At 43.9% G+C, this 23269-nt stretch overlaps 1 protein-coding gene across 1 annotated transcript in view; it reads left to right on the top strand.

Moving 5' to 3' along the window:
• LOC308094423 (collagen alpha-1(XI) chain-like) overlaps positions 1 to 23269 on the top strand; it is a 131312-nt gene that overhangs the window by 55430 nt on the left and 52613 nt on the right. The window contains exons 16-35 of the mRNA XM_080441068.1: positions 319 to 372; positions 1428 to 1481; positions 1894 to 1947; positions 3527 to 3580; positions 3855 to 3899; positions 5007 to 5060; positions 5165 to 5209; positions 7379 to 7432; positions 10305 to 10349; positions 10897 to 10950; positions 11301 to 11345; positions 11794 to 11847; positions 11941 to 11985; positions 13130 to 13183; positions 13611 to 13718; positions 15195 to 15248; positions 20501 to 20554; positions 21123 to 21167; positions 22136 to 22189; positions 22807 to 22851. Of these exons, the coding sequence (XP_080297194.1) occupies positions 319 to 372; positions 1428 to 1481; positions 1894 to 1947; positions 3527 to 3580; positions 3855 to 3899; positions 5007 to 5060; positions 5165 to 5209; positions 7379 to 7432; positions 10305 to 10349; positions 10897 to 10950; positions 11301 to 11345; positions 11794 to 11847; positions 11941 to 11985; positions 13130 to 13183; positions 13611 to 13718; positions 15195 to 15248; positions 20501 to 20554; positions 21123 to 21167; positions 22136 to 22189; positions 22807 to 22851 (1071 nt within the window). The remainder of the gene's footprint in view (positions 1 to 318; positions 373 to 1427; positions 1482 to 1893; positions 1948 to 3526; positions 3581 to 3854; positions 3900 to 5006; positions 5061 to 5164; positions 5210 to 7378; positions 7433 to 10304; positions 10350 to 10896; positions 10951 to 11300; positions 11346 to 11793; positions 11848 to 11940; positions 11986 to 13129; positions 13184 to 13610; positions 13719 to 15194; positions 15249 to 20500; positions 20555 to 21122; positions 21168 to 22135; positions 22190 to 22806; positions 22852 to 23269) is intronic.

Here is a 23269-nt window from a genome sequence, read left to right as displayed (position 1 = left end):
TTTGCAGCTTTGTTCACGAACTGCACAAACTACTATCATCAGCAAAAAATTTAACTCAAATCATCATTTACATTACGTAAATGTATCACAATTGTTATTTAAGGAGCACTGGTTTACTAGTGGATAGTCAGCTTGCAGATGATTTAAATGTTATAGTAGGCGTTTTATCACTTACTCTATTGTCTCTATAAAATATATAGTGAATAAGTAGTGGAAATGATAACAATATATTTCACAGTGGTTTGGGTTTCTTACGTTGCCTGAGGAGTAACAACAAAGGTTAACATGTTCATGTGTTTTGTTTTTTTCTCTCTGTAGGGACCCAGGGGTCTTCAGGGTGGTAACGGCCCTTTCGGCAAAGGGGGCAAGAGGGTAAGAACACATCTCACAGACCCGGCCGGCAAACACGTTTCAACTTCGGTGATTGATGTTAAGCCCCGTTCACCTATATGCGCTTCAGACGCGTCAGATGTGGCAGCTTCCCCATTCCATTCACTTCCATTATATGGGAGAAAAAGGCGAGACACCCTGCTGCGGCACGTTGACGGCACTGACGCGTGTGAAGTCGGACCATTGGGTTTAACATTGGTGAACCTTGACCGACCGGGCACCAACCCATAGGACAGGGCCGTGCTTTGACCCCACTTGGTAGTCAGTTCGCTTGTAGTTTTCTTTCAGTGATCCAACACTCCCGACGCACGAATAAGTCAAACGAGCTACACACCGGAAAACTAGCACTCCTTCCGGCACTGCCCACATCCCTGCAAGATAACACGGGACACGAATATACGTCTGACTGTGGTCTGACGCCTCAGCACGTGTCGCAGATGCATTGACTACAACGCAATGCGCGGTGAACATTAAATGGGCAGATTTCAAGCTACAACATGCATTGTGAGCTTGTAGATCGGCTGTTTAGTTTTTTTCAATATATTACACTATGATAGAAATGCCAGCAGCGTGATGAGGCGCTGAGCGCCAACTCTACGCTGTGTGTGCACATGTGGTGTTTTTATCTGATCGCTGAGAGTTGAACTTGTTTTTCCAAATTTGGGCGTTTGGATGAGCATTTTAAGATGAGCGCCTTGCCTTGTTTTCAGCTGGTAAAAAAATGCACTTTGGTGGACACAATGGCCTAAGAGGCGTAACAGTGGAACCCACACCATGCAGACAGATGAGCTCATGTGTTTTATTTTAGAACATGGCACTACCGACCCAGCGCCGCACCTCAGCTGCTCCCAATCACCACCGCCGAGTCGCCCACAAATGTCACAACATCATGTCGATTTTAAAACTCTAAGCCAGTCGTATCGACGGCAGCATCTGTATCGTGTTTTAGTCATAGTGATCTTCCCATGGGTGATTGGACATGGTTCCAGTGTGATTGCCGTGTGTGTAGTCTGATGTGACGTTTGTGTGTCCGGCAGGGACGCAACGGAGCCGACGGGGCACGAGGCATGCCAGGAGAGTCGGGAGGCAAGGTATGAGGGAACCCCCGTCACTGTTGCTTCTCTTTAGCATGTGTAGTTTCCTTCTGAGCCAAAAGTAAAGAAATTAGAGGATATTCACCATTTGTAAAACAAAACAAAAATAAAGAAAACGGATACAGCACAAAGTTAAAACAACTTGTACTCTGTAAAGGATGGAAGGAGAGCTTAATGTGGAATGACAGATATTCAGGTTTTGTTATCATGACTATAACTTCCGGTAATGATATCTTTGGCAGAATTGGTATGTAGCATTTTGGCAAACAAACAATTTGGCACACAATCAAGTTCTGCTACCATACAGTTCTGATACAGTAGAGAATGATGCACTAGTCTAATATAACATATAACATTCTATACCTATGACTGTATGTTAAGCTATGTTCTTGTCCTTGTGGTGTTCCAGGGTGACCGTGGTTACGATGGACTCCCTGGTCTTCCTGGAGAGAAGGGACACAGAGTAAGTAAAAAAACAAAACAAAAAGAGTCCTGTCAAACGGATTTGCAAAAGATGCCTTGAACCCTCACACAGTTCGTCAAACGGTCTCAAAATACTTTCAAAGGACGTTTTAGCAAGCTATCAATCGAGCAAGCTTCAAATAAACAGCCCTGTTATTTTTCTCATCAAAACACCGTGGTCCCTGACGCCCCGCGGCCTGGCCCGTCCTTAAACGTAGGTTCAGGTTTGATTGGCAGCTTACAGAAGGCCTCCCATCCGTCTTCACGTGCAGCACGCTCCAGCGCTGAAGGACATTATGAAACTCTGAGCCAATAGCACTCAACGATAGGATCTGACCCAGTTATGTATAGCCGGGTGGGTCCACAGCCCTTTGCTTTTGAACCCGGGGCCTCCTCTGCAGGAGAAACGCCCAGTGCTGAGTTTGGAGTTTTTCGGGGTGGAATTCAGGGCCTGTGTTGAATGTAAAAGAGGCCAAAGATCACAGAGAGAGTATTTCTAGACGGGCTCTCGTTGCTAATCCGATGCTGAGTAATTACAGGGCACGGTAGGCGGGCCAGCGTGCGCACACTGTTAGGCCTACACTGCATATAGTGGAAACAGTATGGGGACAAGCCAAAGGGCTGCAGGCCAGATTCAATTAAAGGCGTTTATTTCATTTTTGGCTCAATTCTTTCTGTGTATATACTTGATTTTTTTTGGTATGTTTTACTTTTTTTTTTTTTTCTGCACTTCAACCTACACACTTTGTGCAGTGTAATTAGGTGTCCGGTTCCCCTTTGATGTCACAGGATCGAGCTTGTGACCTGGCTAACCTTCAATTAAAAGAATTTAAGCTGCAATCCATAACTTTTATTTGTGATAAAAGGTTATTTTGACCAATCTGTATATAGTGGAGCATGTTAATACAATACAACTATCATTACTGCGGTGGTTGTAGTAGGTCTGCTTTCTCTTCTATTTAGACACACCGTAATATCCTGTTGTCGGATGGGACCACTACTGTTTGAGAATCGGTATTGCATGAAACTCAAAACGCAGTATACACAGTATGCCCAAAACAAGCTTTCTATATTAGCTCAGCAGTATACATTTCAGTGCCCACTGGCATGGGGCTCCCGGGTTTGAATCATAATGAATAATAATATTCAGTTGAAAGACACTGCCCACTAACAGCCTTGACATACTGTGAATGCTGCCTCTCTGCAATACTGGCCGACAAAGCCAAAGTGCAGTGACTATGTTTTTTTTTGGACACACATTTGTATTTATTTCTCTCAAAGGTCAAATCAGCCTTCATGATTTTTGGGGATAAACGATGACCTTATGAACAGATGTACAATTCGCTTATATACCGATAACCCATTTGACTGGCCAATTGAAACCCTTTAACCCATTCATAGTGCATAGTTACTACACTTTGGCTTTCTAGGGCAGAATACATGCAGTGCATGTAATAATACACCTACAGTATACTGTCATTTCTGTTCAGTAAGCAGAAAGTATTCACCCGTCATGTGAAAACCAGGAGCAGATTTGAAGATTGATCTCTCTCTCTCTCTCTCTCTCTCTTTCCCCACAGGGAGAGTTTGGATCTTCGGGCCCTCCAGGATCACCAGGAGAGGACGGCCAGAGAGTGAGTACTACTTCCTTCTATTTCTCCTCGTCTGTCTGTCTGTCTGTCTGTCTGTCTGTCTGTCTGTCTGTCTGTCTGTCTGTCTGTCTGTCTCTATCTCTCTCTCTCTCTCTCTCTCTCTCTCTCTCTCTCTCTCTCTCTCTCTCTCTCTCTCTCTCTCTCTCTCTCTCTCTCTCTCTCTCTCTCTCTCTCTCTCCCTCCTTTCATTCGCATCTTCCCCTTTAGGTCACTTTGCATTCCTTGAAAAACCCACACTTCCTCTTTCTGTCCACAGGGTGAAGATGGACAGATCGGGCAGAGGGGTGTGGCTGGAGAGAGCGTAAGTGTTGAGGGGTGCTATCTATGTGCGTGCGTGCGTGTGTGTGTGTGTGTGTGTGTGTGTGTGTGTGTGTGTGTGTGTGTGTGTGTGTGTGTGTGTGTGTGTGTGTGTGCGTGTGCGTGTGCGTGTGCGTGTGTGCGTGTGCGTGTGCGTGTGCATTAGACAGACAGGTAACAGGCCTATAATGTCAGTTGATCATAATGTGACTGATGTCTCCTGTGATCGGCAGCTTCAGACAGGCTGACACAGCAAGGTCCTCATGTGTTAAGAGTAGAGACATTGAGGAAGAATGGCTGGTGTATGAACGTGCACACAGACACAGCCACACACGTACCTACAAACATGCACACACACATGCAGCCTGGCGTGTGTGTGTACACACACACACACACACACACACACACTCCAGGCCGCGTACCCTCTTCCTCCCCCTGACACCCATTTTGACAATTACTTTACCAGAGGGAGCCGCCCTCCTCTCTACTTGCAGCTCTGGTAATGACATTCCTGTCCACAGGCCCGTCACGTTTGTAATCTCAGCCCCACGCCATAGCCAAAGCTGGGAGTGGATAATAGATCGGCGGAAAGAAATAGCTTGAGAATGTACTATGTGCTCACATTACTCATGAGAAGCAGCCACATTCTCGCCAGTTCAGACCAAATGGACCATGGCATCGCATGAGAAAACAATTGCCGCCGCAGCACCAAAATATCATCTGTCATTTAGTCAACTATTTGCACACTATTTTTTCCCCCATGCCCTGTCCATTAGACAAAAGTGGGCAGTTAGTACTTGTGTATATTTAGTTTGTAGTAGCGTGTAGTCAACGTTTACAAGTGGAGACGGCCTCTACTTTCTAGACCTGCTGCTGCAGTTACCAACACTGGCCACACGATGTCAGTGTTTTACAGACTAGCTTAAATAAATACAAGTTGCTTTGGTGCCATTGTCAACTCTAGATCATCATGACCCTGTTATATTGCCTAATCCAATTCCACAAACAAAACATGTTAGTACAAGGCGCAGCCAACTGTAGCTTACACTTTCTATTTAGATAGACACAAAGTTGTCATGATTTGTAACTTGTTCTAATGTTTGTGGCACAGGGTCCTCGAGGTTTGCTGGGCCCCAGAGGATCTTCCGGTCCTAATGGACAGCGCGTAAGTACATCTGCTTACATGACTGAATGCTGCTACTCTTCAGAACCTATCACTCCCGCTACATGTGTTTGTGATATCTCACTATTGAATTCTCATCTCCACAGGGTCTCCCTGGGCTTGACGGCCAATCCGGTCCCAAAGGAAACATGGTGAGAATTACACTAGCTAAACATACTCTTGCACGTCACACATACTTAAAGTATGACAGCTTACTTTTCCAAACAGGGAATCCTCTGTGACACCTCTCTCTGCATCAGCCTAGCAATCAGTGCAGCAATTTGGACCTGAGGCTGATCTGAGGTCACTGACCTCTGACCTCTTATGTAACCTGGAAAAACAGCAAAGGTCAAAGTTCAGTCGCCGATCATAGAGGGATGGTTCTTCTCATGATGGACAGCCTCTAATCATGGTTAGCGTTTTTTTTTGACCACAGGGCCAGCTCCCACTGACGGATAACTCTCTCTTGACCTTTAGAAGATGAACGGGTCGGCCCGCTCCTCTGAACGGGCTCCAGCCATGCATTCGGCCCTCCGACAGACTTGGTGGAGTTGTTTGAACAATGAATGATAGATACGTTTGATTGAGACGAGCATGACAAGCCCACACGTTTTCTGCGGTCGCAGGGTAACCACGCCAAAGAAGCTAGCAGCTGTTGCGGGGATGCAAAACAAAAATAAAGATCAGTTCTTATACCTCCCCGGAGAATTCCCTCCTGAAGCCGGTATTGATCTCCCTGCGGTTGGCTAGCTGCATTTCTCAGTCAAGGCCCATTTTAACGATCACTGAAAGACGACCGACAACCCACTGAATCGGGGCATTTGTTTTGTGTTTGTTGCAACAGCTGGAGCGGAGCGCTTCCCACAGGCCTCGTCATCTTCAAGTGTGTGTATAGTTTGTGACATCCCAAATCTCAGCAGAGATGTGAACAAACCCTCTGTTCCTGTTAGTCCTATTATTTCTAATCTGCTCCCAGATGGCTCGGCTGGTCGTGCCCCATAGCGAGTGTACTTTGGACGGGACTGCGTTTCACAACCCGAGCTCAGATCTAGACCAGTCACCGACGTTTAGGGCTGTCTTCGATCAGCCGTAGAGTAAACTTCAGTTTGAGAAATGCCAAGAACGAATCGGCTCAGGGCCTGGAGTCAGTTTCTCGCATTTCTCTCTGTTTCTGGATTCCTATTTGTTTCGCATACTTGCCTCGCATGCCTTTTAATACAGAGATCTTTTGCACTTAAGCGTTACAAGGATTATTGTTTACAGCAACAACAAGCACAACGGAGCAAGCAATGTGTTTGGCCTCCAGGCCTGGTCAGGTTCTTTACGCTCATTGCTAAAGTCACTCGGGTAATGGAATATTTACTCATGTGAGAGAGGAAAGACAATTCGCCTCCACAGGACTGACCGATTGTTTCTTTGTCCACGGTCACAGAACAGAATGAAATGTAAACTAAGCCAATGAACCGGATTGAATTGAATTGAAACGATGTTTAAACAGAGGAAATACAGAGTGAGCTCAGTGGGTTCGTGCAGTGGGTCAGACCCATTAGAGTATTATTAGACTGAAGTAAATATTGGACTATGTTTGATGAAGTTATGGCCGGAAAATGATTTTTACATTTGACCTTGACCCAGTTACACCCCAGAAAATGTAATCAGGAAATCCAGGGTCCAATGCCTTTGGACCCTGGATTTGGAGCCTTTCCTCGCAGTTCCATGTTAGTCGTTGCATCCGTTTACCTGTAACCAGTGGTTCTCAAAGTGGGGTCAAAGCACCCTCAGGGTTCCTTCCTTCAAATGGACTCTTTACAGCAGTGGTTCTCAAACTTTTTCATGTCAAGGACCCCCAAATTGATATGTATTTGCCCGCGGACCCCCAAATGTTAAACATTTTTGCAAGATTTCTTTTGAAAATAGCAAATCTACAAGCTTACAACGCTTCGCATTGTGGCGCATTGCTTGTAGATTTATTTTCAAACAGCCAATGTTTATCGGGCTCAAGTGGTTAAACTGAATTGAATGCAAAATTAACTCAATTAGCTGGGAACTCCCTGGTACCCCCCCAAGGATCCCTGGGGGTCCCGGACCCCACTTTTGAACCAATGCTTTACAGGTCTGTTACTCAGAGAGTGTACAAAAGACAAAGAGGGGTCCATTTGGTTCCATTTTTGTACAGTCACTTAACTAACAAAGGAAACAAAGCTAGAAATGAAATGAGAACAATAGCCCCCCCTGGGGGAGCGGGGTCAGAACAGTGTGTTATGGGGCCTATGAACTGATCTCTTCTTCTCTTCTTCTTCTTTTGCCTTTGTTCCCTACAGGGTCCACAGGGAGAGGGAGGCTCACACGGGCAGCAGGGCATCCCAGGTCCACAAGTACGTTGTGTTCTTTTCATTGGCTTGATCTCTGTCTGTCTGTCTGTCTGTCTGTCTGTCTGTCTGTCTGTCTGTCTGTCTGTCTGTCTGTCTGTCTGTCTGTCTGTCTGTCTGTCTGTCTGTCTGTCTGTCTGTCTGTCTGTCTGTCTGTCTACCTCTGTCTCATGGTCTCTCTGCATCTCTCTCTCTCCCCCCCCTCTCTCTCTCTCTCTCTCTCTCTCTCTCTCTCTCTCTCTCTCTCTCTCTCTCTCTCTCTCTCTCTCTCTCTCTCTCCCTTCGTTTCATGATCTTGATCAATCTTTCACTCCCTCCTCTCACTTGCTGTCTTTTGCCCTCTCTTTCGTCCTTTTGTTCTCTCTTTCCTACCCTTGCCCCCCCCGTCTCTCTCCATCATATCTTATTGCCGTATCTACAGTTTTCTGACCTCAGATGGTCGTTTACTCTTGTGTTTCTCCATGTGTTTTTCTTGTACCTCCCTCCCTACACCCTTCACTCCTTAAATCTAGGCCACACCGTGGGGCATCCTGTAACAGAAGGGTGCAACCCAGTGGGTCTAGAGTTTACAATTTGCGTGCCAAGCGCTAAGACCGTTGTAGCAAACAAAAACATCCGCCCTGCCCCCCGCCCCGTCATCTTGCACATCTATGAGCAGATTGCCCAGTCCGCTCCACAGCTGGGTGAAGGATATTCCATTTTTGGAGTGGAGCGTTCAGTGGTGGAAAAAATACCCAAATGTTTTACTTAAAGTAAAGGTATCAATACTGCAATGTAGAAGTACTCTGTTACAAGTAAAAGTCTGTTACAAATAAAAAATGTACTTGAGTAAAAGTACAAAGGTATTGGTATCAAAATGTACTTAAAGTACCAAAAGTAAAAGTACATGTTTGAAAATAGTAGATCTACAAGCTCACAACACGTTGCGATGCGACGCGTTGTGAGCTTGTAGATCGGCTATTTTCAAATAGCCTAGGTATAAAATAGGGCTAAAGTGGTTAATGTATGTTCTATAATGTAATAATTTATATCTGCAAAGTAACTAGTAACTAAAGTTTTAAAATAATTGTGGAGTAAAAGTACAATATTTGCGTGGAGTAGAAGTATAAATATAGACAATTGGAAAAACTCCAGTAAAGTAAAATAACCTAAATTTTTTTACTTAAGTACAGTACTTGAGTAAATGTACTTAGTTACTTTACACCACTGGATCCGAGCGTTAACATAAAACAGCATACCCCATATTGCAGCCAGAGGTGAAGTCCCCATTGCCAGGTATAAAGTCTCAGACATGTTGATTCTCACAGGCTGGATGGAATGGCACAGTGCCACTGGAAAGTATTAGCACCCACCTAGCGCTCGCATGATGGTGCACAGGTTGGAGAAATAAGTTGTTTTTTCTTAGTCATACCTGGCTTGAGGCTGGTCCAATGCTTCCCAGTGAAGTCATTAGTTGAAAAGAAAAATAATGTGGTAATAACGTGGTCTGCTAGCTTGCTTCATCTGTTTGTCGGGGCGGACGTGCAAGGCGTCTTGTACAGTAGAGACACACTGCACATGATGCAGTGGTGGAAGAAGTACTCAGATATTTTTACTTAAGTAAAAGTAGCAATACCACAATATGAAAATACTCTGTTACAAGTAAAAGGCCTGTGTTCAAAATGTTACTTGAGTGAAAGTACAAAAGTATTGGCATCAAAATATACTTAAAGTACCAAAAGTAAAAGTACTAAAATGTTTGAAAATAGCAGATCTACAAGCTCACAACGTGTCGCGATGTGACACGTTGTGAGCTTGTAGATCGGCTATTTTCAAATAGCCTATGTATAAAATAGGGCTGAAGTGGTTAATGTATGTTTTATAATATAATTATTTATTTATGCAAAGTAACTAGTAACTAAGGTTGTAGTGGAGTAAAAGTACAATATTTGCCTCTGAGATGTAGTGGAGTAGAAGTAAAAGTATTGAAAATTGGAAATGCTCCAGTAAAGTAAACGTATCTCAAAATTGTACTGAAGTACAGTACTTGAGTAAATGTACTTAGTTACTTTACACCACTGTCTGTTTGTGGGGTGGATGTGCAAGGCGTCTTGTACAGTAGAGAGACATCTTGCACATGTTAGACTTTAAATTAACCAAGTTCAACCCGGCATCGCTGTTTTGGCCATGTCGTTGTACAAGCTCACAACGCATAGCGATGTGACTCAGTGTGGGCTTGTAGATCGGCTATTTTTGCTATTCGTCATACAACAAAGTATAGGGCTTACTGTAAGAGGGTTTTTAAATGCTATACTTCTGAAGTTTGTGAAGGGTATTTGGGGGAAAGGAATTACCACAATTAGCTTAGAGCAACTTAGTCAAAGTGTCTGAGTGAATCATTCAAAACTAAAATCCCTTGCTCTCCATGATCAATAGATTCATTAACCCCTAGAGACCTTATAATGTGGAATTCATTGCAAACAGTTTTTTTCTCCCCAACCTTTCATGTTGGTTTAAAAAATCTACAATTATCCTGACTGTCCATCACTCCTCCATAGTATACTTTATTATTACTATTATTAGATTGATCTACAGTATTTTGTCATTTGTCTGCTCCCCCAATGTGTCCACTAGGTGGGGCTACTTAGCAAGCCCCTTGTGTTTCTTTTTTGTGACTTCTTCTGCACATCCTTACTGAAATTGCTCAGTATCGTTTAGCTATTTTATTTGCACAAAATATGTAAATAACACAAACAAACAAAACAAAACTATCTAACTAACTTATGACTTTGAAAGCTTGATTTCCTCATAAGACCCGTATATATAAAGAGACCATAGCTCGGCGAGTGACTGGTCGGAGTGATATACAGTAACTGATGTATTTATCTTTGTCTTATAGGGTCTCGTCGGTCCTCAAGGTCCAATCGGACCGCCTGGAGAAAAAGTAAGTGTGAGGGGGAACCCGGCCCCCCTTCAGTACCTCACCACCACCACCGCTCTCTTCCAGACCCCCAATAAGTGGATTTTTTTCAGTCTAGACCTCATAAGTGATCCAGCAGATACACTGCTTCTTCAAACCATAGGCCACACACACACACACACACACACACACACACACACACACACACACACACACACACACACACACACACACACACACACACACGAACAATTCCCACACACACACACACACACACATGAACACTTCCCACACACGCCACATGCATGCTCAAAGGCTGAGGGCCGATCCTGCACAAGTACTTACATTCTCTCAGACCACATATTTACTTAGTGGTTTTCCATGGGTGATTGGTAGAATGTTTTGTCAAGAGTCATGATGCTCTGCTCGTACTGAGTGAGTGAGGTGTTGATCTGCTGGCTGAAAATAATATTTACAAAAACAGTATCGTACCTTAATTTGCTGCTAGCTCATGATCTCCATTCTCTCTCTCGCTCTTTCTCTCTCTCTCTCTCTCTCTCTCTCTCTGTAGGGACCTGGAGGTAAACAGGGTTTACATGGACTGGGTGGTGCTGATGGTCCTCCTGTGAGTAGCTCTCCTTTCTTTTTCTTGATATTTATCACCTTCACCTGTTGTTCAGTAGATCATTTGTTCGTTTTCTTTGATTGATCTCTCTTCCCCCTTGCCCCCCCCCCGCCCCTTCTTCTTCTTCTTCCCTTTCTTTTTTTTTCTATGGAAATAACAAAAACAATAGAACATTGGACAAAAATCTATTTCACCCACTTTTTCACTTCTGTAAACTTGTGACGTGACAATAAAGCTGATTCTCACTTCAGTCATAAAATCACGAAGCATAACACGGATGAACTTGGCTGACCGTCTGCGCTGGCCGTCTGGTTAATGTCTCGATATCCCTTTTTTGACCTTTCTTTCAGGGTCACCCAGGAAAAGAAGGCCCCGCCGGGGAGAAAGGTGGAGTCGTAAGTACACGCATGCATACATACACACGCAAGCAAGCACGCGTGTGCGTGCAGCCGTGCACACACACACACACACACACACACACACACACACACACACACGCGCGCACACGCACACACACACACACACACACACACACACACACACACACACACACACACACACACTTTTTGGATTTGGATTAGCTTTCGGTGATCATTAATGCTGGAATTTACTCTGATCCAGAGAGAAACGGAGGTCAAATAGTTTACTCCATTGCATAGCACAATATGCCTTTGATATAAAAACGATATGGCTGTATTCTGACATAACACTGTTTACACGATACAAATGTATCGTGTGAGCTTGCTATCTTCGCTATTTTCAAGATGTTTTGAAATCAAATCAAATCAATCAGTCCGTTGCTCATTTGTTCTTCTTTTTTTTCTTTTCTTTTTAATCTTTCAGGGTTCTTCTGGTCCTATGGGATCCCTCGGCTACCCAGGACCCCGCGGTGTGAAGGTACCAACCGCCCACTTCCTGTCATTCTGACTCTCCTGTCGTCCTTTCTCCTCCTGAACTCCTGGTCTCACTTTGCTTTTTTCTCTCATCCAGGGCGCCGAGGGCATCAGAGGCCTTAAAGGTGGCAAAGGAGAAAAGGTAAACATCTCAAGCACGGCTGACAGATTGTCGTTGTCCACCTAAAAGACAAATCTTTATTAAAATAAATGTCCGCTCCATAGTTGTAATTTCTGTCCAGATGAACCCTCAGATGAATCCAGTGTGTGGAAACTCCCTTAAAGGCCCATCAGGGCAGCTATTAAGGCCTTGTACCGCTGAGATGTAATGGAGTGTAGAACATTAGGCTGGAATGAGACATTTTGTAGCCCAGTGTCAGTAGGGGTTGGTCCAATGCCATTGTTTTCCTTGGTCCACGCTCCACGGAGGTAAATGTTACAGCACTGACTGTCGTAGAACTTTCCCTCAGTCAACAGCAGAAAAACTAACAAAAGGAAGCTCTTCACACAAAATATGGTGACTAATACTGAATATATTTATTATTTTTCTGTAGCCATTCCATGTACCACACACACTTTATCACACCTAATGCTTGAGTGTCGTGTGGGCACACAAATGTGGATTTGTAGTCATGTTTAAAATGAAGTATGTGAGAAAAAATTTAAGTCAGTATATCATTTAATGTAATAAATGAACTTAAAAGACGTGTGCGTGCACTGTTAGTCCTTCATGGAACATAGCCTTGTTAGACTTTCGAAACTGCATTCTGACTTTTGCCCAGCAGATGTCAGAAGAACCGCATTCTGAATTACTGTACTTGTACAAAGTTAAGTTCATTTGTTTGGCCACCAGGTGTCAGTACCTAACCTCCCTGAGGAGTTCACCCACAGACTTACATGTAAAGGCATTTCCTGCTTGTGTGTTTTCCTTTTTTTGTGTGTTTTTCACATTTGGTTCCATTGACTTAAAACGTTCAAATAATTCTTCATCATGGCTAAACAGACAAATATGTTGCTGCATCAGACCTCATATCACTCTGTCTTTCTTCACTTTTGTGAAACTTGCCATAATATGATGTTAAAGGGGTGCAATACGGATTGCAGCAGAAATTCAGCTATTTTCCCATATAAAAGTTTTTTTTCTCCCTTTTTTTTAATAACCGTATCCTTTTCAAGTTTGACAATCTTCCCCTGGCGTGTATCAGCTGTATTGCCTGAGATCTTCAGTTCCTTTCATCAGGTGTAACGGGTACTGATGTGTTTTTTTATTTTGCTTCATTCTTTAGGGAGAAGATGGATTCCCTGGCTTCAAAGGTGACATGGGTCTCACGGGTGACAAGGCAGGTCTTTTTTTTTATCTTCTTGAGTTCTATACATAGGATGTATTCCATGGCTGGTCTTATTGACTAATGTTTGATGACATAATTTGTTGTGGGGTGTTTGTTTATTTAGTTCCTATCATTGTATTCTTCTGTGTAAATACTGTATGATAAGTTTCCCTTTATTGCGATTATTTAAAATAAATAAATAAACATTATAGTTGTGTTGAACTGAAAGTGAAATTAATCTAATGAAATGCAACATCTCATTTGCATAGACCACAGTTACATGTCCATCTCATTTGCATAGACCACAGTTACATGTCCATCTCATTTGCATAGACCACAGTTACATGTCCACGGGCCAAAACTGGTCGGCGACCATTAGATTGATTATGCATACACAAAGCAAACCTGACAAAGCCTGTGTTATTGTTTGTGTGGACAGGGCGAGGGTGGTGTACTGGGCGTCAGAGGAGAGGATGGACCTGAGGGCCCCAAGGGGAAGTCTGGCCCCAACGGTGAGATCGGCCCCATCGGAACTGCCGGAGAGAAGGTATACATACCCCCCCGTGTCTGATGAATGATAAATACAGCCTACAGGGCTTTCTATTTGAAGCAAATGTGCCTCTTAAAAAAAGAAAAACCTCAATGATTCATATCCTGTTAGACATAAAAGAAAAGAAAGAGAATAAAGAATATTCCCAGGAAATGGGAAATGTGTGGCTCTTGAGTTTGTTTTAGAATTTAGATTAATGTCATTCTCGCCGCAACACTTAACCACCGGTGCAACTAGACGTTTGTTTTCAGTGCAAATATACACGGGGAAATCGTGAGTGTTAACTTTGAGAGACTTCAAATGGACTCTCAGAGTTACATTAGCACTCAGGATGTCTCTGTACCATACTGCTATCCCTCTTTGTGAATTAATTGGATGCTAGGGATATTCACATTTTTACATGTTATAGCCAAAAACCAGATGTTATTATCCAGACAGCAATAGCGGAATAAGTCTAAATCGCTAGACTGGCAATGCTACAAGCAGCCAATGATAAAGAGTGCAATATTCAGAGTCATAGCAATCCACCAAGTGCATTTTTATAGATTTTTCACTGAATCAGCATAAAGCTCTTCAGGTGATGAGTATGCTTTAATACTGTACAGCGTTGTTTGAGTTGCTGCCGGGGTCCCTTTTGTAACCAAGCCAGGTTCATATATATATAGGCAGCGCTCTGCTCACTTTAGTTTAATAGCATCAGGTCCTGTTGCAACTTGGCAGCTAGAACAAAGACCAGCTAAGTGTAAGACCAGTGCTCCGTCTAGAAGCACTCATTTCCTTTCATCTCTATCATCTGAACTAGTTGGGCTCTCCGAACACTTTCAAGATTTTCATGTGGGCCCTGATCCAGAAAAGGATGAGAACTGCTGCTGTATAGTGATGGTCACCATAGTTTAAAGCTGTCCTACCAGGGATTCAAACCCGGGTGTCCCGCACAAGCGCACAAGCGCCAAACGTACGACTGCTGAGCTATTTGGGAAGGCCGAGATATTACCCTTTGAGCTTCATGCAATACCACTTGTCAACAAGTAGTGGTCCTAATCGATAGCAGGATCTAAATGTCTCAAGAGAAGAACAGGGAGACCGACTATACAACCACTGCAGTTGTGTTAGTTAACATACTCGACCCTACAGATTGGTTAAAATAACATTTTATTCACTAAAATAAGTTATGGATTGCAGCTTTAACATCACAAGGGATGGACAGACCAACTATCCAAGCAAAAGAGTGACCACAGTGAGGTCACTTCACAGCCCCCAAAAACCCCAAAAGAGATGATGTCAGGTTCATAAACAGGACTTTAGAGTGTTGTCCCAGACCAGAGCCCTCTGTGTTCTAATTCCAAGTTTACTTTATTTATGTATTGTTTTTACAATATTGCTGTAAACTTTACTGCTGCCTTAAAACAGGTCTCCAGTGAAATGGAAAGAGAACTCACTCATGTTTTTTTCTTTCTTTGTCTCCTGTTATAGGGTAAACTTGGTGTCCCCGGGTTGCCTGGATATCCTGGAAGACAGGGGCCTAAGGTATGTGAGCACAAAATGAAAGTATCTCTGTGTGTTATGTGTACAGTATGTATGTTTACGCATGTGGATGTCTCCACACAGGACCCAAGGGAAAATAGCAGATCTACAAGCTCACAACGAGTCGCATCGCGGCTCGTTGTGAGCTTAGATCGCATATATCGGCTATTTTCACTACTTCTTAAACATTCGTTTTGTATGGAGTTTCTTTGATTTTATTTTTATTCATTCATGAAAACCTTTTGTTTTTAATTCATGAAAAAAATGGGAGATTTGTTTTTGAAGATGTAGGGGGGAAAAAAATGTGTGTGTGTGTGTGTGTGTGTGTGTGTGTGTGTGTGTGTGTGTGTGTGTGTGTGTGTGTGTGTGTGTGTGTGTGTGTGTGTGTGTGTGTGTGTGTGTGTGTGTGTGTGTGTGTGTGTGTGTGTGTGTGTGTGTGTGTGTGTGTGTGTGTGTGTGTGTGTGTGTGTGTGTGTGTGTGTGTGCGTGCGTGTGTCATGCAGTCTTGTCTCAGTGAGTCTGTCTCCTCGCCCATGCACATTTAAACTTACAGGCCCAACCCGTAACCCCCGCTGTCATTTAAAGTATTACAACCGCATACCATTTGGAACAACAGATAGAAAGATTTGGCACTGCTGCCCTAGGGCTGTGCATCTCACCCTGTGAGACTGATTCGATACGCATATTGATGACAGACAACACAAGAAGAGAAACACAATGCAAAAGGAACTCCAATGGCTATTGATCTTTCTGTGATTTCAGTGAGTCAGTGAATCATCACACCCTGATCACAACTCATGATAGATACTTGAGGGAACCTTCCACAACACCTCTCGCAAACAGAGTTTATTGGGTTTTTATTTTTAATTTTATTTCATTTTTTTGCTAATTTACTCATTCGGCCACATCCCAAGTCCTCTTGTACTGTAGTGTATTTCGCTACTGGTTGGTTTTAGGGAGGGTGTTGGCGAGTACGTGTCTCCTCCGATACACGTGACAAAGCCAGTCTGGTTCTCTTCACCTGACTCTTACTAATTACTGTATTGTAATGCGTGTGGAGGAACACGCTATTCGTTTGAGTCGCAACAGACATCACCCTCCTCACCTGCTTCCCACCCTTGGAACACAGTCAATGGGGTTCGTTGGGACGTCCGGCCAAGCCAGATGCACAGTGGAGGATTTGAACCCCTAGTCTCTGCGGTGGTGTGCAGGATCTCTACCTTTACCCGATAGCCACCTGAGCACCCCGCAAGCAGAGTTCCTCTTTCAAACAAACATGCACGATGCAAGTCAGAGGTGGAAGAATGATGCCGTTTTCTACTTGTGGATCGGGACTTTAAGGACATGCATGTTTTTTCCTGATATCTGCAGACAGACACACACCATCCGCTCACTTATAATCCACCCACATACACAGTGTGTTCCCGGGGTTAATTATATACATTTTTAACTCTATTTATACACTGAGAGTGTATAAACGCAGGTTATGGTTTACATTTGTCCACTCCCAGAGTTAAACTAACACCGAGTGTATTTTACTGTGCACACCGGCCCAGGTGGCACCACAGGCTGGGTCACCCACCATCTGCTAGAGACATCAGGTTTTCCTACCTCCTTGCCTCCGTCTAGACACTATTTAGCAGTCTTACCGTAGCGTCTAATCACTGCTGCCTCCACTTACATCAAGATGTGCTGTTACAGCTGCTCTGTCCTCTCTGCCGCTGGCAGCGCTGGCACGCGGCTTGGCACATAGCGGTTATGACGGGTCAGGTGCACACGTGTCCAGATAAGCCAGTCTGTGTCCCCGCTAAGTCTAGAAGAGGATACGGTGTGTCAGCGGGATTTCAGTCCAGAGTGGGGGACGAAATGAGGACAAGGGACCTAATCCAGACAAACTTTACAAAGGAAACGGTACAAAGAAGTTGGCCGGCACTTCCTGGGTCTTATAGTGGAACTCTGAAAGTGTCACAAATGGACCCTTAAGAGTCACCGAACAAAGGGAGTCGGAAAGTCTCTCAACTCTCTTTGCACGTCAGTGAAAGGACACTGTTTCACTTGTTTAGTGAAAGGGTAATCGTCCACTCTATTTTCCACCTTGCAAAACAAGGTGCTCATGGGAGACGAGTACACAGACAGACAAAGAGTGAGAGAGACAGTTTGTGTGTGTGTGTGTGTGTGTGTGTGTGTGTGTGTGCGTGTGCGTGTTTAAGTTATCTAAGATTATTTTCCAAGATATTATGGTGTTTGTTTGCAGAAAGATGCTGGGTAACCACACCAGTAATTGCGATTTGCAGCCTTTGCATGTCTAGGACCAAAAAAAAGGAGTCCTTTGCTTCTAGTATGTGAACGGAATTCCAATGAAAACGTGGCATCAAAATGATAGACGTGTAACCATTACAGCTTGGCTTGATGTGAGCAAGAAGGCACCGTATCGAAAAACTCCCTAGCCCCCTCCAGGTGGGCCTGCTCTGTCCATGGGGGGTTTTATGAGCCCCCTGCGTTCTATCGCTGTCTGTTAATCACATTCCGCCTTCTGTGTTAATTCCAGGAGCCATTTGCATTAGCTCTGGTTGGCTGTCTTATCGCTATGGCTCAACTCAGGCTTGTCCAGTGTTGGTGTGCAGTTCAGTTTTCCATAGCCGCAGCACTGTGTGAAAAACCAATTAACCCTTAAAGACTGGGAAAGCATCTGTCATTTCAGATTTTAACCACTTTTAATCATTATCTTATACTTTGGCTGTTCAAAAATAGCAGATATACAAGCTCATAGCGCGGCACGAGTGCGTTATGAGCTTGTAGAACTGCAATCTTTTGAAAAATCATTTGTTGCAAATCTTTGAATATATATTTTAATAAGTGAACATTTTAACTCAAATCTTTGCTTCTGGGGATTCTACAAATGTCTCCTAAATCCTACCAGTTTTCTTTTTTTTTTACTTGTTGCTATAATCAGTGGTTCTCAACCTTTTTCATGTCAAGGGCCCCCAAAATGATATGTATTTGGCAAAAATGTTCAAGATTTTTTTTTAAATAGCCAAAGTATCAAATAATGGTTAAAGTGGTTACACAGATGCGTTCCCGGTTTGAATGGGTTAAGCATCGTAGAGCTTCCTCCTCTCAGCTGTGTCTTCACAGTGTTTCCCTGCTTGCTTCTTGTCATTCTGACCACGCTAGCATAGTGAGTGATACGGTGGTGGCCTTGCTCCTGTAGAACACTCATCCTGTCATTAACCCCATTAACCCTGCTATGTACCTACTTTGGGCATGCCATTATCTATCCTCCTATAATTTGAAAAACCTCTGTAGTCGTGTAGTAGTCGCGTCTGCAGTCGCGTCTGTAGTCGTCGGTGAAGCTGCCCGGTTCTCCTCACTGGCTGAAGCAATTGCTCTGATTTTGCACACAGCCATTTCCCATTACCATCTGAACTTAACTGCAAAGCCCGTTTCTCAATTTCATCAAATCTCATCTTTTTATTAGCCATTATGTGTCAAACAATGGGAGATAACGTTGCCAGGTTTCACGGGTTTCGGGCGAGAAACAGGCAGCAAGGTCTGTACTTTCGCCTGAGCCCTTCACCGGGGCTTGGGTGCTCATATCCCCCTACGGGTATGGTCTAGTATCTATAAATTCCCAAAACCTGTGTGTGTGTCTCTGTCCCGGGCATAACTCGGGCACGGTCCAAGCGATCGACTTCAAACTTGCCGTGTTTGTCGCAGATGACCCGGGGATGGTTTTGCCAAAGTGGGAATTCGGTCGGACCGGCGGTTGTCCAGAACCTAAACTCCATGAATGTCTGTATCTGTCTGCCTGTCTGTCTGCCGGTGTGTGGATTGCACATCTCTGCATGTGGGGGTGGGGGGATGTAGGCATCGGCTTCCCTGATTGGCCAACCCAACCCATCGGCTTCACGCATAGGCCGAGTTTGCGCCACGTTTGGGCCGCTGCACCAATATAACTCCATTGTTTTACAGAGCAGTGCACGAAATGTCTGTCTGTCTGTGTGTGGTTCTGTCTGTCTCCATTTTACTGCACTAGAGGTTGAGCTCGAGCTTGACAAAGTATAATTGAGGTTTAAGTGGGTAAATGCATGATATCGATCAATATGCATCCAAAATGTATTGGCAGTACAGGTCGGTGCATGCGACCGGTACGTAGGCATGTACATGTGCACTCGCCCCATCACATGCCGACAGGCATGCGCACACATACAGGCACACGCATGCATGCAAAGTTTCAAACCTCAAACTGTGTCACTGTCGCCGTGTACTCACTCACAAAGTCGTCCGTTATCGTTAGAGTGAAGTAAATGCTTCAAGTCGAGTCTTTTTCTTACACTTCTTTTCTCCTTACTAACGCTGCGTTAAAGCTGAGGCTGTGCCGGTAAGCTGCTTGCTTTGTACTACTCTTTTATCCAGTAAAAGTGCAATCATAACAGTGATTGCACTTCAGTCAGAGCTTTTTGTCTGACTGGCAGCCTAGTCCCTATCAGAGGGCGCAGTCTGTGTAACACCCAGCGGCCTGAAATTGCTGATGGGTATCAAAGTGGATCTGTTGTTTTGCCAATCCATTGTCTTTATTTGCTCAGACTGTCAAATTGATCGGGCCAACTTTGCTTCCCTAACTGTGCTAACAAGCTTATGCTATCGGTGTCCGTCTATGTGTCAAGAAACCACTGAAAGGTTTCTGGAAGGAGGCTGTCCGTTTGGGTTCATTTGAGGTATTTGATTGGGAAACAGGGTGTCCATGCAAGCCTATAGTCCCTCACGCTTGACTATCTCTTCCATGATCTCCGAATGCTACAGAGAATCTGACATCTGCTCTTCAGATCAGAAGGGTGCCGACAAAATATATTCATTAATTTCCATGTCTGCTAAGCAACTCGTTAGCTAGGCTCCAGCTAATTTGGTTTCCAGTAGGACTTACACAACTGCACAAACTAAACAGAAGTAAGGGGAAGGCGGTACATCAGCTTTATTTATTTTTAGAGCTCCCAAATAATGTATAGACTGTTTGAAAGCATTTCAAAATTGTGAGAGCCAACTGTACCAGCTTGTGTGGTGGTTGGAGTTCTTCAGAATTTCGTCATGAATTATTCTCGGTCATTCATTGTTCAGAGGGGCATTTCACCCCTGTGACTATTTGCAGCGGCTGTTGACGTGATGACATTGGACAGAAATGATGCGATGCACTTGTTTTCCCCCCCATGACAGCTCTCTTAACATAAAGTCTCCCTCTTTCCAACTTTTTCTTTCAGGGTTCCGGCGGCTTCAACGGCTTCCCAGGAGCAAATGGAGAGAAGGGAGCAAGGGTGAGTCCCATTTCATTTCCTGCCACTCTCTCCCCGCCTGTAAAGGACACGTCTCAGGCAGACTTCTGCCTCTGCCTCTATATACTGTAGCATTGAGGTCAGAGGAAGCCTCATTGTCTGCATGCAGGAGAGGAGAGGATAGGGCAGGGGAGCGGAGAGGACCTGTGGATGGAGGAATGAGAGGAGGAGGAGGGTAGAGTATAGTTGGTGAGGAGACGAGCTGTTCTGGTGTCTTTCAGACAGACGTTGAGAGGCAGGCAGGCACCCCTGGACCCAACACGTCATGAACATGACAGGTGGTTCATGGGGCCTCTGGGTGTAACTGCTTACATGGCACTTTGATTATTTATTTTAAAACATCCCCCCCCCCCCCATCGCCCCATCCTCCTCCACAGATGGAGCAGACTGTTTCATCCCTGACTCAGATACCCTCCGTGTGTTTGTTATAAATGAAAGGCCCCTCAGCCTAAACTTCTAAAAAAGAATGTGTCTGTGCTTATTCTCATGAGGGGAGAGTTTTCCTATTTCTTTTTCAACTAAAATACTTTATTTTTTCTTTGTTTCCCAGGGAATTGCCGGGAAGGCTGGTCCCAGAGGCCAACGAGGCCCGACGGTAAGAGATATCACCCAGACTAAAGCTTTTCACATCAATAAGTCATGCGCTATTAGGCACTGCAAAAAATCCCGAGGCTTCATTTAAATTAACACTCTGGATTTTACAGTGGGTTTTACTATAACTAGTTAGCTCTTTAACCCATTCAATCCGTGAACGCATCTGTGTCATTTTAGATTTCTTTGGCTATTCAAAAATAGCAGATATACAAGCTCTTAGCGCAGCGCTACGAGCTGGTAAATTTATTAAAGCGAACATTTGTCAAATATTTTGTTCCAGGGACCTCCAGAAGCAAAGATTTGACTTACAAATGTTCGCTTTAAAAATACATATATTCAAAGATTTGCACACATTTTCAAAAAATAGCAGATCTACAAGCTCATAGCGCGGCACTCGGTGTCACGCTATGAGCTTGTATAGTATATCTGCAATTCTTGAATAGCCAAAGTAAAAAAGAATGGTTTAAGTGGTTACTAATGGGTTAAGTGTTATGGTTGTGTGTTTTCTGGGGTGCGGAGTTTGTGTTCATGGCGATGGGTTTGGTGTAAAGCAATGCGGGGGGGGGGGGGGGGGCACTTTAATTGTCAATCCTTACAGATTAGTTCTAATCGGATGGTGCAGAATTGTGCTGTAATTAGTAATAGTATAATTAATCATTCTCTCAGCGAGTATTAATGGTTGTATTGTGTCACATCGTCTCTGTCGGGTGGAAACCTCATATTATGTCCAAAACTGTTACTTTTCTGGATTCACATTTTTTTTTAAAAAGCAGCAGATCTAGAAGCTCAAAACGTGTCGCTTCACGCCACATTTCGAGCTTGTGGATCTGCTACGTTTGTGTGGTATGATCAAGTATGGCGTTAATTTTCGAAAAAACACAAAAAGTTAAAACGTGGAGATAAGAGGTTTCTTCCCAACAGCAACGATATACAGCATATATCACATACATGTTGTGTCATCATATACAGGGTCCACGTGGTGGGCGTGGTGCCAGAGGACCCACAGGAAAACCTGGTGCAAAGGTGAGCGGCCACGATGCAAAGACCACTTTTCACTTAAAACAACAACACAGAGGTTCTGATGCTACTCGGCACTCACAGTGTTTTGAATACAAATGATCTCAAATCTCACATTCAAATTAGACCGTTGTTATGCACATCCATGTCCAGATTAGAAATACCGATGTAGTACGTAATTAGCCGGAAAAACTGAAAAGCAAAGCAAGAAGAACAAATCGGTAACTGACATAAATTGCCTAGATGCTGCCTGGCTAATATGCATATGCCAGATATCATACTGTATTTCTGTTTCTAATCATTTGGATGAGGCAGTCCACACTGTTGGTAATTTTATATGACACTGAAATCAATTCTTACGAAGGATAATTAAGTTCCCATTGTCACATCTGAAGAGAAATGAATGCGCCAATTCATATTATTCAAATTACAGTAGCTTTGTGGACTGTCAACAGCACTCAGTGGCGTACGGTGTAGCTCCTCTTAGAACAAGAAAGAGAAGATAATAACACATGAGATGAAACTCTTATCCTCCCCATGGGGATGTCAAGAAGACATCTTCATCATTCATCTCCCACCTGATAGCGTGTCCATAATGCATGAACATCCTCTCTTTTCTCTAGGGTACTTCAGGCAATGATGGACCTCCTGGTGGGCCAGGGGAGAGAGTGAGTACCACCACACCGTCTATTACTATGAGTCATGCCGTTGTGCCTTTACTTTGTTTTAAAGTGAAATAACTTCAGACTCGTAGTGTGAAAGCTGTTCTGCTGACTCTCAATATTGGGGACAGAGATGTATTGTTATCTTTGTTAGGGAATATTGCTTTTGTGATATGAAGAAGAACACAGGATAGAAATGAATTGCTTTTCTACATAATTACGTTTTTGGGGAAGGGGGCAAGTCTAGGATTTGTTGGGTTTTCTAGGACTAGTAACAATGTATTGGCCAATGGTTCTGCACGCAATAGTATACCTTTTTTGCAGAGGCCGTCTGAGGTATTTTCCGCTAAAAAAACAAATTGCTCACTCTTGCATTAAACAGTGAAAACACTGGCATGCTCAGCGTGTGGAGTATACTGTAGGT

Source organism: Gymnoscopelus braueri (genome assembly GCF_963280865.1).
Source record: "Gymnoscopelus braueri genome assembly, chromosome: 10".
NCBI classification, from domain to species: Eukaryota; Metazoa; Chordata; class Actinopteri; order Myctophiformes; family Myctophidae; genus Gymnoscopelus; species Gymnoscopelus braueri.
The sequence above is the reverse complement of the archived record's forward strand: the minus strand, read 5'-3'. Positions and strand labels throughout refer to the sequence as shown.